This window comes from Apodemus sylvaticus, chromosome 10 (assembly GCF_947179515.1).
Source record: "Apodemus sylvaticus chromosome 10, mApoSyl1.1, whole genome shotgun sequence".
NCBI lineage: Eukaryota > Metazoa > Chordata > Mammalia > Rodentia > Muridae > Apodemus > Apodemus sylvaticus.
The window spans coordinates 58,519,967-58,538,569 of record NC_067481.1 but is presented as its reverse complement, the minus strand read 5'-3'; the positions used below and the strand labels follow the sequence as shown (position 1 = coordinate 58,538,569).

Genomic DNA, 18,603 nt, shown 5'->3' with positions numbered 1-18,603 from the left:
GCCTGAGGTGAATTGAAGAGTTTTGGATAAATTGTATTGGCAGAGGAAATTTCAAAACAGCCTAGTATTGACTTTATCTTGTGGTTATTAGTGTTCACTCTTATGAAGATCTATAATAAAAATGAATCATCTGAGCAAAGAAAAAATGCAAAATGTACAGGCCAAGGATAAAACTGGTACGAGAAAATGAATGTAGCTAAATCCTGTGTTCACAGAGATTAAAGCAAAGCCTTATGTTAAATGGAATTAAGAGAGTGATGATCTCAGACCCTACCCAGTGGAAAGGAATTACAGAATAGTTTAGGACTGGGTGTAGTAGCACATTCCTTTAATCCTAGTACTCCAGTAGAAGAGGCAGATGGATCTCTAAGCTTGAGACTAGACTGGTCTATTGATCAAATTTCAGGACCTTCAAGTTTAGGCAGTGAAGGAAACCATCAAAAACAGAAATCCAGTGAAGATATAATTGAATGGTGGGGCTATGTTCTAGCCCCAGCAAGCAATAGAACTTGGCAGCTTCACATGGGTCTAGTTTTAGAGTAAAGGATAGAAGAAAGGGTCCTCTGTGATTAAGGAAAGCTGATGAGACCAGGCATGTATCAGAGGTATCCCTCCATGGAGGCCCAGAGACATTCCTGTGTGAAGATGTGAAGGTGAATTATGAATTGTGTTGGAGACCCCAAATGTTGGAGATCTCAGAGCTTTGGATACATGCTGAGGAAAGTGTCAAATAGGGAGTGGAACATTGCACCATAGAGAAAAATGTTTGTTGCAGTCAACAAAGCTGAAAGGGGTTGGAAATTTGAAGAGTACTTTGATATCAGGCATGGAGATGCAGAGTTTGGAGTTTGTCCAGCTCTGGGTTTTGGTCTTGCTTTGGCCCAGTATTTCCTTCCAGTGTTCCCTGTTGGAATAAGTATATCTTGTGCCACTATATGTTGGAAGAATGTGGTCTGTTTTTTTATTTTGATATTTTTAGGGGATTAGGGTTAGGAGATTGCATTATCTCAGAAGAGACTTTGGACTTTGAACTTTTACACAAGTTTGAGACTGTTAAAGACTATGGGGACTTTTCTGCATTATGTTATGGCTATAAGCCTATGGGGGCCAGGGAGTAGGATTTTGCAGTTTAAATTGGAATGCCCACCTATACAGAGTGGTCCTATGAGGAGGTGTGGTCTTATTAGAGTGGGTATGGCCTTTTTTAGAAGAGATGTGTCACTGGGGTTGGACTTTGAAGTCTCAAATGCATAAGACATGCCTAGTATGACTATCTCTTGGTGCCTACTGATTTAGATGTAGAACTCTCAGCTACCCTCCAGCACCATGGCTCCCAGTGTGTCACTATGTTTTCCACCAGGATAATAATGGACTAAACCTTTTAACTCATAGCCAGCCCCAATTAAATAATTTCCTTCATAAGAATTGCTGTGGTCATGGTATCTCTTCACAGCAATAAAAACTCTAAAGAAGACACAGGGTCTCCTCCTACAGTGACCAAGCTTACCTTGAAGTCAGGGATTTGATAGCCTTTGCGAAGGGTGATCTGGAACACATCCATGGAACTGATAAAAGCTGCCAGCCTTGTCAGACTCTGCTTACCACTCCCACCTACACCAACTAGCAGGGCATTTCCTCGAGGGGACTCCAGGATTCGGTTGATATGACAACTGGAGAGGAGTAAGCAGAGACATATCACAAAGTCCATTGTCCACAGTGAGAAGCCCAAGGGATATAATGATTGGAGAGGAAATGTGAGCCTAACCTGGAGGCACAACTGAACTCAGGGGAACTTTCATAATTTGCCCTCAAACATGGTATCATCTTCTTGCTCAAGTGCACTGAAATCATCATGGCTTTACATAAAGCCAGAAGCTCCATTGAACTGGCCAGAGTGGGGGAAATGGCCAGGGAAGGCTGGCAGGCCTGGCAGGTGAGTGGTGGGGCTGGAGAGGGACTCAGATGATTTTCTTCTTCTATCTCACTGGGCCTGCCTTTTCCCCAGTGTTCTCCTTCTCACCTATTTGTGACTCTGGGTAAAAGAGGAACCATACAAAAGAAGAAAAGTAAAAAAAACCTGCTACTAGGAAAAATTCAGAGAAGCTCATGTTCAAGCAATGGATATTTGTGAATATCATTTCATTCACTTCTGGATTCTTCCCCTCAAACATCTTAGCACTCCCAGTATCTGTTTCTCTACACCAGCACTGGGAATGTACTTCAGGTCTCCTCTGGGCTTAGATCATCACCTATGAAAGAAGCCACTATTAACCCAAGAGTCCTTCTTTAAATGATACACCTGCAGCCTCCTCCAGACTCTCATTCTAACCTTCCATTAATCTCCACCAGCAGTGGATCTTATATAAGGCACTTAATGGCTTCTCATTATACAAAATATATAAAATACGGGATAAAACCCCCACAATTCTACTGTCTAGCAATAAATCCTACTGACATTAATTTTATGGGCTTGCAGACTAGTGTGTCTAGATGTCTGTGAATATATATTTGGTTATTACAGCTGAAATGCCAATGCATTTCTATCCTGTAGCTTTTAAAATCCGAGGGCAGCTTATATACTGAACATAATGTTTTGTTTATTTGTTCCAAGTCCTGATGATTAACTCAAGTCCTCACAATGGTACGTGGCACTCTAACACGAAGCCAACTCCTAAACATTGGGCACAGTGTCCTGAGACCAGTTTTTCACTTAGCAGTAGATTATGATGACTTCTCTAAGCCATTAAGCAATATGCTAGACCATGCCTTTGATGGTGCAACACCACCATATAGAATTTCAATACTGTACTGATAATAAAAACACAATAACTTGTTTGTCTGAAATATCCTACTATTGGATACTTAGTCTGTTTCCAATATCTCCAGTTTCATATAACGTGTTATAACATTTTGTTTATATCTCTAATCATTTCCTTGGGGTGAGTTTCCTAGATGTAAAGTTGCTGAGCCAAACAGCAAGGCAATTTTTAAATGGCTCAGGAAATTTAATGGGGGTAAAAAAAAAAAGCTGCTCAGAATGGTGGTGCCCATCTGTGCTCTTCTCAAGTAAAACTGATCTGTAATGCTGGAGGGTGAGAACACACTGGGCTGTATTCACGGAGTTATAGTGTAAGTCGGTGAATTCTAATGTTGGTGATCTTGGACAAAAAGAGTGCAATATAGTTAGCTGGTCTTTGCTACTTTTGTGGATGCTTCTTTTTCCTACCCTATATCCCCTTGGTTTCACCCTCAAACAGTAGGTAGGAGAGAAACAAGGATAGAATGGAGAGGAACTATGTAAATCCCTGAACCTAAATTCTTTCCTTTTGTGTTTTCTTTGACCATGGCTACTAGCAAACTGCATCCAACCTCCTTAAATGACCACAAACTACCAACCCCACCTATCAGGGCTCTAGCATTTATATTCTTCTGAAAAGTTCCCAGAATTCCAAACGTCACAAAGTCACAGAAACTATCTGCAACTGGCAAAATCACACTACTGCTAGAGCACAAGGAAACCCATAGTCAGCTAAGCAGCTCCATATCCCACTTCTGGGATTAAAATGATAACACATTTTTATAATATTTCTGTGTTTTTGAAGAAACCAAAATTCCAAAATTGTCACTACAGTGTGAGAATCAGAATCAGGGTATGAGACTTCTGGCTATGAATCAGGGGATCCACTTGAGATTGGATCCTGTGCCTCTGCGTCCTCGCCCTAGGTTAAAGATGCTTTAGAGATACTCCATGTTCAAAGTAAACAGTAGTGAACAATTGAGGTCTGACTAAGCCCAGCATGGAACTGGTGCCTGGGAGTAGTTTAGAAGACGTCCGACTCGGTAATCTGAATAAGAAACTGTGCATCGTCATTACTTCATCTAAGCATATTTGCTGTTGGGATGGTAACCCTGGCATAGGTGTTTGTGCATCAACAACTCATAAGCAGAATGCACTTGGCATGGACTTGTTCATGTATGTATGCAGTTATTAAACATATACACATATATTTGACAACTTCAAAAGCTAAGTATTATAGTTTTAATAATTGTTTGATTTTCTAGGGAGTTGAATACTTTTTGTGCATAAGACTCACGACTGTTTTTCATTTGTGCATTTTCTGTCCCCCCCCCCCAAGTCTCACTTCTAAGTCTGTAAGCCCCTTTCATGGGCATTTTAAACTCCCTTCAAATTTTTATTTCCACCTTTTTTGTTTTCTGCCTTAGACAAAGAGAAATGGTTAGGACTTAAAACCATACGTCACTGAATTCTGTGTGGCTAAGACTTGTCTGTGTAAATATCCAGGAGTTATTTACTGGTGTACATTTACTTCTTTTATTAGTTCTCCTTTTAACTCCACTTATTTCACTGGGAAACTTATGCTCTGTCATTATCAGATAGACTTACCCTTCTCTCGCCTTTGTATTAGACTATCATTTCTATACGCCTAAAGAGTGTGCATGTTCAATATGTGTCCATCACAAAACAAGCACATTGAAGATCTCCAATACAGTTTCATTACACTGAAACAAAATCCAGTGACTTGTGCTCAGTCTCACATTTAAGGCCCTGTTTATAATTCCTCATTATGTTCTGTGTGGGAGATTTTATTTTCTGTGTCTGAACTGTATTTGGATGGAAGGAGACACTGGTACCAAGTATCCAGGCTCTGTCTTCTCATTCAGGAAAGATGGAGGCCAGATTGGATTCCTAGAGGAGAGATGCAGGCTTGGAGGAAGAACTGGAGTACAATTGGGTCACTGTGCTGCCTAGTTCACAGTTCTATTCTTGAAGGCCTAGATTCAGCATAGAATGGTCTGTGTTTCTCAATATTTAGATGGAGAATGCATCCTTAGTGATGAAGTTTCTGAGTTAGTATGGGTAAGTTTGCAGCCATCAGTATTGGACTCCAGCTGGGGCTTCATTAACAACCCCTGACAAGGGCAAGGGATTCTGAATTTAAATTACAAAATTTAAAAAGAAGATCAATATTCTAGAGAACTCCTGGGCCAGAAAACCAAGACTGTCTGTGTTAAGCCCATCACTGAATTTCTGAGAGATTAAAAACAAAGGCTGAAGATGCCCATAGCCCAGCTGGAGGAAGCTGAGTCTCTCTCTCTCTCTCTCTCTCTCTCTCTCTCTCTCTCTGGAGGACCAATAAGGCATTTAGAACACCAAAGCAGTGTTCCAAGGTTTGTGCAATTAATAACTATTGTGATTCTAAGAGGAGAAAAATACATGCTAAAAATATACTTGAAGAGAAAAAATAGGCAAAGAAAATTTTGGATGAAGATTATGCCAAAGTGAAGTAGAAGACCTAGTATGAAGATTTCAGCAAGAAGAGAGCAGAATCTGACGGTGAAGGGAGTTGTCAGAGGGGCAGTCAGAGGGGGAAGAGGGTACAGAGTGAGGCCCAAATGCTTCCCGGAAGCTGAGGAGGGCGGCTGTGTATTTATTATACAGTGCACAAACTTATGTTAGATGGAGGGATGGCCGGATGTTAAACATAGTGGAAAATCATGAGAAACGCAACACCTGGGCAAGGAGCATGAAGCATGGACCTGGTCAGACAGAGCATTTGACCTTAGTGTGTGGTAGGTCTGGAATGGATACAGTGACTTTGTTCCCATGGTAAGAGGTGCCTGTTGAAGAGAGAATTAGAGGCAAGAAAGGGTGACAGGTAGTAACTGCCTTTTTGATGGGTTTTGTTGTGAAGAGGTGCAGAGAAATTGGGGTCAGTAGATGAAAAGGGAGATTGTGCTATGGAATACCTTATTATATTTCTGACAAGTGAAAATGTTTGTGTATGCTGATATATGTGACCCAGAAATTAGTGATGGGGTAACAGGATAGGAGGAAGGGAAAGGGAAATAACTACAGGAAGAAGTAAAGTTACCAAGAAGGTGAAAGGGGATGGGACCCTCCAAGATAGGTAGTATGATTGGCCTTCAGAAAGAATAAGGTGATTCTTGTGCTGAAACAGGAAGACTGATGGGCCTTTGTGTGTGGAATTCTTGAGCCAGTGAGGCAGGGGGGTTTTCAGGTTGGTGACATGTCTATGGTGGCAAGCATGAACATTCTCTTCTAGTCATTTTATTATTTTAGTAAAATAAGAGATGCATTCTCTAGCTGTAACTGAAGACAGGGCAAAGCTGTCAAGAGATTGAGGAGAAAGGACAATCAGACCCATGCACTTTTCTCAGGAAGCTAACAGAAATGAAGTTCCCAGAGTAGACAGGGAGGATTTCGGGCCTCAAGCAGGGTCTTTCTGATATGTCTGGCCACAGTGATGAAGCAACATTAACCATCATGTTTGAGAGATTTTCTTCAACAATTGGGAGAGGGATGGAATAGGTGACAGTGTGGTTTAACTAGAATTGTATTTGGTCCAATAGACATTCTGACAGGAGAGTTAGAGAATCCTGGATTGGGCTAACCATCTGTTAACCAAGAAGACATGACAGGGAAATGGGTAAAAGAAAATGATTAAACCATCTGGTCCATAAATGGAAGTCTTGGTGGAATTGAAGACCTGGAGCTTGGAGGGTAGTAGAAGAGAAAGACAGATTTAAGAGTCACAGAGATGCCTGTAATTAGAGTCCAGAACAGAGCTCATCACTGAAAGTAGACACACTGGGGAAGAATGTATTTGAGGGGCAGGGGCATGTAGCTAAAGTCACAGGAGCCATATTGGCTTGGGAATAGAATGTTCAGGGCTGGATGTTGGCAATGAGTGATGTCAGAGGTAAGGAGAAGACTGTCCAGGTGTTCAATGATGGGAGGTAACTGAGCTTCAGTAGACAGTGGCAAAGAGAGGCCAGGGACATGGAAGTGGAGTCCCGTGCTTCAGAATGACTGGGCCTTCTGAACATTTGAAAGAGAAATGGGGGTGGGGCTGGAGAAATGGCTTAGTGGTTAAGAGCACTTACTATTCTTACAGAGGACCTGAATTTGATTCCTAGCACCCAGTCATGGCTCACAACCACCCATAACCCCAGTTTCAAGGGATCTAATGTCCTCTTCTGGCCTCTATAGGCACTGGGCATGTACATAGCATACATATAAACATTCAGGCAACACTCTTATGCACATAACACATAAAACCAAATATCCTTTTTAAAAGGGAGAAATGGCTTAAATTGTGGCATTGTTGTGAAGGTGAGGATAAGAGCCTTGTCCATCTCTGAGCTCTGGGGTTCTTGGGATGGGTGGGAAAGAGAAATTGCTGCCCTCAACTCAGGGGCCAGCCATGTGTCAGTGAGAATTTATCAGTGAAGACTCTGGGAAACTGGGTTAGGGTGTAAGGCACCATGAATACTAAGTAGATCTCAGACTGGACAATGGAAATAGTTGAAGCTGAGCTACACTGTGTGAGTGTAAGTTATCTGGGAGAGTCAATATCATGTCTATTGCCAGTGAGACACTAAATAGTAAGAGAATGCGTAATATTTAAGTTTTGAAATAAACATATACTAACAAAGATGTGCAAGTGTGAGTGAATATGTGTGACTGTGTGTGTGTGTGTGTTTGTGTGTGTGTGTGTGTGTGTGTGTGTGTGTGTGTAGGTCCTGATGTCTGCTGGAGCTGAAGCCTGTGTTCTACTGCCCCCTACACCTACTAGTGAAACTGCAGCTGTTGCACTGCCACCAGCTGTCTTGATCCTCAGTGATGCCTAACAGCGGCTGACCAGACTTCAGGATTTTTTTTTATTTATTCGATATATTTTTTGTTTACATTTCAAATGATTTCCCCTTTTCTAGCCCTCCACTCCCCGAAAGTCCTGTAAGCCCCCTTCTCTTCCCCTGTCCTCCCACCCACCCCTTCCCACTTCCCCGTTCTGGTTTTGCCCTATACTGCTTCACTGAGTCTTTCCAGAACAAGGGGCCACTCCTCCTTTCTTCTTGTACCTCATTTGATGTGTAGATTATGTTTTGGGTAATCCAGGTTTCTAGGTTAATATCCACTTATTAGTGAGTGCATACCATGACTCACCTTTTGAGTCTGGGTTACCTCACTTAGTATGATGTTCTCTAGCTCCATCCATTTGCCTAAGAATTTCATGAATTCATTGTTTCTAATGGCTGAATAGTACTCCATTGTGTAGATATACCACATTTTTTTTTTTGCATCCACTCTTCTGTTGAGGGATACCTGGGTTCTTTCCAGCATCTGGCAATTATAAATAGGGCGGCTATGAACATAGTAGAGCATGCATCCTTATTACATGGTGGGGAATCCTCTGGGTATATGCCCAGGAGTGGTATAGCAGGATCTTCTGGAAATGAGATGTCCAGTTTTCTGAGGAACCGCCAGACTGATTTCCAGAGTGGTTGTACCAATTTGCAACCCCACCAGCAGTGGAGGAGTGTTCCTCTTTCTCCACACCCTCTCCAACACCTGCTGTCTCCTGAATTTTTAATCTTAGCCATTCTGACTGGTGTAAGGTGAAATCTCAGGGTTGTTTTGATTTGCATTTCCCTAATGACTAATGAAGTTGAGCATTTTTTAAGATGCTTCTCCGCCATCCGAAGTTCTTCAGGTGAGAATTCTTTGTTTAACTCTGTACCCCATTTTTTAATAGGGTTGTTTGGTTTTCTGGAGTCTAACTTCAGGTTTTATGGAACTGTATTGGGGTGGAGGGAGAATCTCGTCAAGATACATGGTATTAAATTCTCAAAGAACTAATTTATAAACTTGAGAAAAAAAAGTGACTTGGAATAACCAAATGAGACCCCTGACCCTGGGAGGGAGAAGCTACCAAGGAGAGGCAAGGAAGAGATGCACACTCACACATGACATATGGCATCCTCAAAGAGAACCAGGTCCATCACAGCATTCACTTCATTGTGACTCTCCAGGGCTTCCACCAGAGTCTGGTTCAGAAGGTCCCAAGATTGCACAGGCATGTACTTGGGCTCACCAATGCCATTTGCAAAGTGACAATACATGTTCAGGTTTTGAGTCTGTTTCAGCATCTCTTCACTCTCCTGGAGAGAAGACACAGGGATGAGGACCTTCTTTATTCTCATCTGGTACCTTATATGGTGGAGACACCAAGATGGCTGCTTTCTCTCTCTCTATATATATACTCTGTGAAAATTAAGCTCTTTGGCATTTCTCTGGGACATGGACTTTTTACCATGAATTTATCAGCTCCAGGGATTCATAAACATTTGTTATACCTTTTTTTTCCCCAGACAGGGTTTCTTTGTGTAGCCCTGGCTGTCCTGGAACTCACTCTGTAGACCAGGCTAGCCTCGAACTCAGAAATCCGCCTGCCTCTGCCTCCCAAGTGCTGGGATTAAAGGCGTGCCCCACCACTGCCTGGTTACATTTGTTATTCTTTATGGATTAATGGTGGAAAGTGGGAGACATCCACCTTTAAAGCACTGTAAGAATCTTTTTTTTGTGTGTGTTCAGAAGACTAGATGAGGACATGGCTGGATTTCTTTGGGCAGGACTCCTTTGGTAATGTTGGATACAGTGTATCACTGTGCAGTGGCTTCAGTTACCCTACAGCCATTTCAATGGCTCTTATTTCTTAACTTACAGAATGGTCATAAAGCATATCTCTTATGAAGTTGGTCCACCCATAGAGAAAGCTTGCTTTCTGAAGAATATACTAGTAGCTCCCCTTCCTTAATTTGCTGGTTTATATAGATGGTTGCTTCAAATATTAAAGCATTTAGACTAGCATGTACTGTTTATAACACTTTCATAAGGATTCTGCCTTACTGTTTGTCAAATCTTACTTCAGGTCAAATATTAGCACATTGCATAATCACTAGTACAATTTGATTAATTAAACAGAGACAACTCTTCATCTCTTCATTAGCAAGTTATTCTCCAAGCACTTTAGAGGCTTCTATTAGCTTGCATTAGAGGACAAATAGTAAATTATTTGCTTGACAAAATCTTGATATTTAAGTTTTAATGTAGGAAGAAATATTATAAAGGTGATGTATGTCAGGAAGACTTTCTGAAATTCAGATTAGAAAATCCATGTTGGGAACAGGTAACCAGTAGGGGTCATTGCCAGGGTTAAGTCATGAGAGTGTTAGTCTTATAAATTCCATAGGTAAGACCCACCAAACACAAAGGAGGAAAACCAAGCCTGCTGTCTGAGAAAAAGAATAGAGGGCTAGAAGACTGAATATCAGATGTGCCCTGACTTTTGAGGGTCTTTTCAGGGCCATGGAAAAATCCTACCCAGGAGGAGAATGGGGGAAAGATTGTGTGTGTGTGTGTGTGTGTGTGTGTGTGTGTGTGTGTGAGTGACGGGGATATTGGCAGTGAGTGGGATGTAACATGAATAAGTAAAAATAAATAAATTAATTAATTAATTAAATAAAAAAAGAAAACCCCATCTTATTGTGTCTTTGTTGATAGTAACAATTGTCTAGCCATTTGGGTAGGTTGATTACAATGCAAGAGTTGCTTTGTCTAGTTTAAGAAGGCATAGTAGGAGTTCTGTCCTGGACAGTTTTATGCCTAACTTGTCTCAAGCTACAGTCATCAGAAAGGAGAGAACCTCAGTTGAGAAAATGCTTCCATAAGATTATAGGGAAGTCTGTAGAGAATTTTCTTAATTAGTGATTGATGTAAGAGGACCCAGCCCATGGTGGGTGGGGCTACTCCTAGATTGGTATTTTTGGGTTCTATAGGAAAACATAAATCTGTGAGTGAAATAAATGCTTTTGACTCAAGTTGGTCTTAGTCATGTATTTTATGACAGTAATAGTTATCTTAAATAGGAGACAGGTCTAATGCCCAGCACCTACATAATGGCTCAAATCACCTATAACTCCAGTTTCAGGGGATCCAATGCCCTCTTCCAGTCTCCCTGGGCACCAGGCATACACATAGTAATAGAAACACATGGAGGCAAACCATACACATAACATAGAAATAAATACAGGAAATAAGAAAGGACAGGAAAGGAATGCAGAAATCCAGTTGCTCTTCTTGAGAACAAGCTAACCTACTGGGTTGAGCCTGATGGGAATCAGTTTACATTAAGGATCTATCAGGAGAGAAACCAAAGTGTAGTTTTGAGAAGGCTGATCTACAAAGATTCTTTGATGAACAAAACAAGTCTCCAGTTTAAGGATCAGAGCCACGCTGTATAGAAGGGAGAGAGGAAGATACCTGATATAGTAAATCAAAGGACCCTTAACAGTGACATGGTGTTTCAATAAAAGCTACAAGTCAGAGACCTCTAGACTTTTAGAAAGGGGATGAATTACTTTGGGAGAATTCAGGCAATTTTGTCCTGATACCAGTGCTAGCATATGTGTAGGCAAGGGGTTTCAGCTGTCTTCACAAGTGTTGTTAGTTAGAATAATGGCTGTGTAAACTCTATTTTGGTCTCTGATCAAATGATGTGAGCTTTTTCATCAAGCCACATAAAGATCTGTACTTCAAAAACGAAGTGTTGTGAATTTAAAGCTCTAGCACAGACCAACTCATAAAGACAAGACTTACTTGCAAAGTTAACTCTAAGTACACAAATTGGCTAACTCTGCAGTGCTCACAGGGGACCATCTAAGATGTGAGAGATCTGAGCGCCAGGCTCCATAAAGATAACGAGGGAAGGAGAAATGAAGGTGTTTACCTTGAAAACAGCCAGTCACAAAGAAGCTACTTGGACATTCTGCTCAGCACCAGAAAGTTTGTCATTTAGACTGGGTTGGGTTATGTGTAAATTAGCATGGTGTCAGAAGAACTACAGTTAAAAGAACTTTCTAGAGCAGTGGTTCTCAACTTGCCTAATGCCATGACCCTTTAATAAAATTCCTCATGTTGTGGTGACCCCTCTAACCATAAAATTATTTTTTTTGCCTCTTTATGACTGTAATTATCCTACTGTTATGAATCATAATATAAATATTTTTAAAGTTAGAGGTGCCAAAGGGTTTGAGGCCCACAGGTTTAGAATCACTGTTTTAAAACATTATGTGACCATCTTCAGAGGTGCACATCTCAGGAGAAAATATGGAGCTGATCCAGAGACGGTACCTCAGTATGGGTGTGGGCTGTTTCCCAAAGGTTCATTTGTTGGCAGCTGGATCCCCAGTGGGCCATGTAATAGACAGTGGACTCTTTAAAAAGTAGGGCCAGACAGAGGTAGTTATATCACTGGGGACCTTGTGCTCTGAAGTTAATGATTCTAATCTCAGGCAATGAGTTGTCAGCTCTTCTGAGAGTATGTTGAAAAGTGAACCCAAGTCATCTCCTTTAAGCATGCTGTCCTATCTACCTCTGTACCTGCCATCACTGTGAGTCCCCTCACAGAGACCAAACAAAGGAGGTCATTCCATCTTAGATTGTCAGCTTGTAGTGTTGTGCTCCAAATACCTCCATGTCTAAAATGCACAGCCTAACATATTTTGTTAAAATAAAAGAGAATAGGCCAATTCATTGAGTATATATATATATATATATATATATATATATATATATATATATACATATACATATACATATACATATATATGTGTGTGTGTGTGTGTGTGTGGAGAGGGAGAGGGAGAGGGAGAGGGAAAGAGAGAGAGAGAGAGAGAGAGAGAGAGAGAGAGAGAGAGAGAGAGAGAATAGCATAATTACAGACAAGGTTTCATTCTTTCCAGTTCAAGAGAGGACAGACAACATGGTGGCTCAACAGAATGTTCTATGCTAGTTGCTAGGTAAGTTTGTAGCTGGGAATGGCATCATGGTGGTGTTCCAGTGTCAACATTTCTCAAGACACATTCCACTTGATATTCTCTCTGTGAGTTAGGAGTTCTTGACAAAGGTGAATGAGTTTCAGGGTGCAATGTGTATGCAAAATGGTGTGTGAATTAGGAAGATTCCAGATTTCTTGATTTAAGCATTAAAAATACACTGTGACTTTCCAAGGCAGAGGTGTAATATGAAGCCCCTCTCCACTGTTCCTGTCAAGACTTCTTTTCAGCTGTTCAGAAGAGCATGTGTCAAGGATCATAGTCACAGAACTATGGTGTATCAGAAAAGGGGATCACATGGTGGCATATGCTTGTAATCCTGTGTGCAAGGAAGTGGAGGCAGGAGAGCCAAGGCTGCAAGCCGAGCCTGGCTGCATAGTGACTGACATAGAGTGGATTCAAGGACAGCTTAGCTGTACAGCAAAATTCTGTCTCATAGTAAAGGAAGATTGAGGAGAGAAAGGAAGGGGAGAAGAGGAGGGGGAGAGAAAGAGGAGCTGATGAGGTAGCAATCACCAATAGTTCTCCTCTCTGATTTGTGGACAGGAAATTACAGTTTTAGTTATTAATATAAATACCTACTGCCCAGAAAAATTCTAAATGTTTTGAGTTTCCGAATTATCCCTCATTTCCAGTTATTAACACCTTCAAAATGGCTGTCACAGGAGTGATGGGATGTTGAACACCATCTGAGATGTCACCTAGGGAGCTACAAAGAGCCTCAGTATCATATAAGTCTTTGGATCAGATACTTTCTAGGGATCCATAGATATGAAATACATGAAAAAATTGTGTCTTGCCTATCATTTTTTTGACCAGGCAAGGCCATGATAGAATTTCTTTTTGTAACCCAATCCCTGACTTCCTAGACTAGGGTTGTTTTGGTGATCACCTCCATGGTCCTCACATTTTTAAAATATAGAAAGAGCACAGGCAATACTCACATCAAAATTTTTCTTGAGGAATTCTGTTTGGATTTTGTCAAAAAGATTGAAATCCTTTTCTTCTACCATCTTATCCCGATAAACCCGATTTGACTCATGCAGATAGAGTTTTACTAGGTCCTGTGTGGATTTCACACATTCCACGGAGGAGAAAAGAATGCCCTTCCAGGAAAACAGATAGCAAATTATGTTAACAACATGTCAGAAGTACAACACTTGAAAGAACTTTTTAGATCAGTAGATTTCAACTTTTCTAACATTGTGAGCTTTTAATACAGTTCTTCATGTTGAGGCGAGCCCCCAACCATAAAATTGTTTTTATTGCTACTTCACAGATGTAATTTTGCTATTGTTATGAGATATAATGTAAGTATTTTTTGATATAGAGGTTTACCGAAGGGATAGTGACCCACAGATATAGAATCACTATCCTAGAGCATTGTGTCCAACCTGGGATGGTACCTCAGGATTATCTCACTAAGGAGTTTGTTATGGTGAAGGGGAAACTTGGAATGTTGACAAGGAGTTTTGTCAGAAAGATATGCCATATTTCATTCCTACAATGTTTGTTTTGCAAATTGATTTTGGTAATGATTGAACACATGAAATCAAACAGAGACAGATGATAGGAGAGGAATATCTGTCCTTTGCAGGTCAGCAGCCAATATGTTTATCTCTACTGAGTTATCTTCTTATATATTACAGAGATGTTAATCTGTCACCGCTTTCCTATTACTAGCCTACAAATGAACATCTGTTTTGATGAAAAAGCAAATGGAGGCAGACCTAACAATCTCAGGGGTCCTCTATCTAGCTTTGAACCCATCACCTGGTTCCCTCTCACTGCCCTTCTTGTCCTGGAGGAGAAGGGGCTACTTAATGGTTCCTTATTGTTCATACAATAATAGTTAGACTTAAGTACACAACACAAACATCTGGTTATAACATTGCTATGCCCTACATCTTCATGAACATCCTCATCTTTGCTTCTCAAACATCTAGTTTCCACTTTAAGATTTGTTCTTCTGACCATGCACTCCTTTATGATCCCATTCTTCCTTCTTTGCTTCCCCTGCTCATCTGTCATGATTCCATTCCAATGCCTTTGTGGAAGACGTATAAGCACCCCCTCCCCATTTTTACAACACCCATAACCTCTGATAGATCCCACACGGTCTTTTCTGTATAAATCTCCAAAATTGCAGAATTATTAGCTCTTCAGCTTATTATTTTTTTCTCCACGTTCATTTATTGGAGGTCATGATAACTCTCTCAAAGGGAAACAGATGGATTTCAGGGATTGCAGTTGATTCTTATCGTTGTATAACTAGTGCCTAGCATGCTGCCTGAGACAGATTTAGATTTGAATAGAGATTTAGATTCTCCTTTTGAAAAATTTATTTTAAAGTTGCATGTATGTGTGTATATTTGAGTTTGAGTATGTGGACATAACTTCAGGTGATACCAGAGTCCAGAGATACCAAATCCTCTGGATCAGGAATTATGGAAAGTTGTGAACTCCCTACCATGGGTGCTGGAACCTGAACTCAGAAGCAATACATGCTTTTAAACTACTCTTTAGCCCCTCAAAATGGAAATGATTTTTTTTATTAGAATAAAGAGTGGACTAGTGTTAAATCTACACATTGGCATATGGCATAGCAAAATATCTTTCATCAAGACTTGTTTTAGTAACAGATGATTAGCTGATCATGGATAAACCCTCTAAGTTCAACAAGAAAAGATAGACAAGGTATTTTAAAGATTCTTATTTTCAGTCATTACCTAGAGAATAACCAAGATAGTGAAGACTTGAGGGGATAAGATGCCAGAGAAATGAACCAAGTAACTAGTACCACTTTTCCTCTTGAGACTTTTATCAGTTCACCAACTATGGATACAAGGTAGATGAAGGAAACATGGAGATAGGGAGAGGTAAAGATTTTGCATGATCTTGTCTTGTCTCATGGAGTGGAGAGGTAGGATGAAAACTAGGTACAGGTTTACAAATAAGGAGAACCATGCTTAAAATCCACGGGGAGGCCCCAAAGGGTTGTGGTCAGGTCTTACAGGGATGGAAGCTGCAGTGTGACCACTGTGGGCTTCAGAGATAGACATGGAGAAGTGTTTGCCCACCAAAGAAAAACCATCATTGTCTAGACCTCAAAGTATCTGGCCATGGTAAAGCCAATCAGAACTACATATTAAACAAAACTTATGAGGAACACCAGAACCAGATAAGACTGAATGACTGAAAACAAGAAGAAAAGAAAAATAAGCATCTGGGGGTTAGTGGCCAATGCCTTTAGTTCAAGCATTTGGGAGGCAGAGGCAGGCAGATTTCTGAATTCAAGGCTAACCTCTTCTACAGAGTGAATTCCAGGATATCCAGGGCAATACCTATCTCAAAAAAAATCAGATGATGGTGATGGTGATAGTGATGGTTATGGTGATGGTGATGATGATGGAGGAAGAAAGAAACAGAGAAGAGAGGTAGAGGGAGAGGGGGAGAGAGAAATAGAGAGGTCAGATTCATAGTGATTTAGGCACTGGACTGAACAAATGCAAACTTTCATGAAATTCTGATTGATATAGCATTCACTAGAGGAATAGCAAATAAAATGTTTATCTTGAAAGAAGAAGAAAATAAAACAGCAGAAATACACAAAAATTCCACAGAATTCAAGAAGGGAAGGAAAGGAAACAATGGAGGAAACATACAAAAGTAGGACAGGAAGCCTGAACCACAAATGCATGAGTACATGACAACATGACAAATGGACAGTATTCTGAAAAGGCACAACTGCCAGGCTTGCTTTCTGAAAGTCAAATGTGTAGATAACACTTACATTTATTCTCAAGCATAAGAATATAGGAAATCTGAGCATAAGACAAAAAGAAACTTTTCCTAACCATGGGCTCTCCAACTGCAGTCCAGCTTATCTTAGATAACAAATATTCAGAAAGGATTATGACTACATGTGTACAATTTTGGCCATTAGTCTCTAAACAACAAACAATCACAACTACCTAAGTAACAACTACACTGTGTTAGGTATTTTGTGTAACCTAAAGATCATCTGAAGTATAAGGGATGATGTGTGCAAGTTATATCAAGTGTCGTGGAACAGGCAGAGGTTAGAAGATTTGTGTATTATGTTTGAGATTTTGGCTCAATTTGCAGAATTGAAAAAAAAGATAAAAATAACAACAAAAATACTCTGATATTTCTTATAAAGGACCTGAGCATCTTTAGACTTTCATATCAATGGGTGGGTCATGGTTCCATGTCCTGTGAACACCAATGGACAAATGAAATTACAGACTAAAGGGATATGGATTAGTCATACTATCATCAGACAAAGTTAATTTTAAAGCAAGGGCTATTTATTGAGGTTAAAGAAGTACATAAAAGCAACAGTTGAAGAAGGTGGACTAGTTGTAGGTATATTCATATACATGTGAGAAAATAGAGTTGTTTAAATTTCTACTTTTTTGTCAATATAATTTTATAGTATAAAAAAGAATAGGAAGAAAAGGAGAAGCAGATGTGTCCATATGTCCAAACCACTTGGGAGAGTTTCACAAATCTTTCTCAAAGGCTTGTAGAACATATAAATTTTTAAAACCAGTATCAGTACAATGTACAAAACTTAAGTTACATGATTTAAAAATGTGTATTAATTGATGCATTGACTAAACTATACCTAATGTCTGAGAACACATTTCTCAAAACTGCATGTTAACTGTATTGTGGGAAACATGGCAAATCTCAATGAATTTCAATGGAATGAAATCACATGAAATTTGCTGAAATTAGGTAGTTATCAATTAAAAAAAAAAGTAAAACCCAAAACTTCTAAATGTTTGAAAATGAATGCTACACTGAAGATTGTAAATCATAAACCATGCAACCTGGGAAAGCCTACATGTTGCAAATGCAGTCAGAGGAAAATTTATAACCATAAAGTGAACACTACAGAAGAGTCAGGAGGATGGTTATTGAGGTAAGAAACCATATCAAGATGTGAGAAAAATAACTAAAGGAATTCCATGTCCAAGTTAAATAGGAAGGCAACAAATAAAAGCACAAATATTAGTAATATGTTTGAAAAAACAAGCAACAAACCAAAACATTCAATATAGTCAAATGTTGGATTCTTTCAATTTTCATTAAAAACAAAAACAAGGACTGGCAATGGATAACTTCTTTGCAGAAGTGACACAAGAGAAAAATGAACGCCTCAGCTAACTCTGTCTGTGGCCATGAAGTCTATTGTATAGGCAGGCCACCACCAGCCAGATGAAGATTTTAGGGGGGAAAAGACAGTTCCTCAAGAGAGCCGGAATTCTGCCTGCAGAAAGCCTTCAAAGACAGTATAAGGACAAAAGGATATTTTTTGCCTATTTTTAAATGATATTGTGGTAAATATATGATACAAAATGGAGTAGTGTTATGTGCATCAAAATCGAATTCATAATTTCAACCCTTTGTAAAGAAAACTCTAGGTGGCTGTCAACCCATGTGGAAAGTATGATGAAATGTGGCACAAAATCTTCCAGAAGTAGAAAAAATGGAAAAAAATCTAAGGCATTTTATTTAGATTTTAGAACCTTAGGTTCACAAGAAAGGAGGTTTAGCAATTCAAATGCAAAAATTATGTATGTTAGAAAGCGGAATCCAAGGAAAGGGTACAGGCAGTAACCAAGTTACTCCAGGAATACAAAGTTAGTTGACTTAAGATTCAAAAGTAATTAACATAATTTAGCATAGTATCAGACTAGGGAAGAAAAAAAGACTTAATTATTTCAATCAGAAAATTAAGTTGCTATACTTAGTTGTGAATAAAACTCTTAATAAATTATTAAAAAATCATCTTACCAGAGCAAAGAGCACCCTCAGAAACCTATGGAAAACACTGTATTCCTGAGTTATTAA

The 18,603-nt window shown here is 39.7% G+C and overlaps 1 protein-coding gene across 1 annotated transcript in view; it reads right to left on the bottom strand.

The window, feature by feature from the left end:
• The window catches only part of Dnah9 (dynein axonemal heavy chain 9), a 347,292-nt gene that overhangs the window by 134,705 nt on the left and 193,984 nt on the right, over nt 1-18,603 (bottom strand). The window contains exons 42-44 of the mRNA XM_052195119.1: nt 13,665-13,826; nt 8,789-8,985; nt 1,508-1,670 (exon numbers count right to left, since the gene is read on the bottom strand). Of these exons, the coding sequence (XP_052051079.1) occupies nt 1,508-1,670; nt 8,789-8,985; nt 13,665-13,826 (522 nt within the window). The remainder of the gene's footprint in view (nt 1-1,507; nt 1,671-8,788; nt 8,986-13,664; nt 13,827-18,603) is intronic.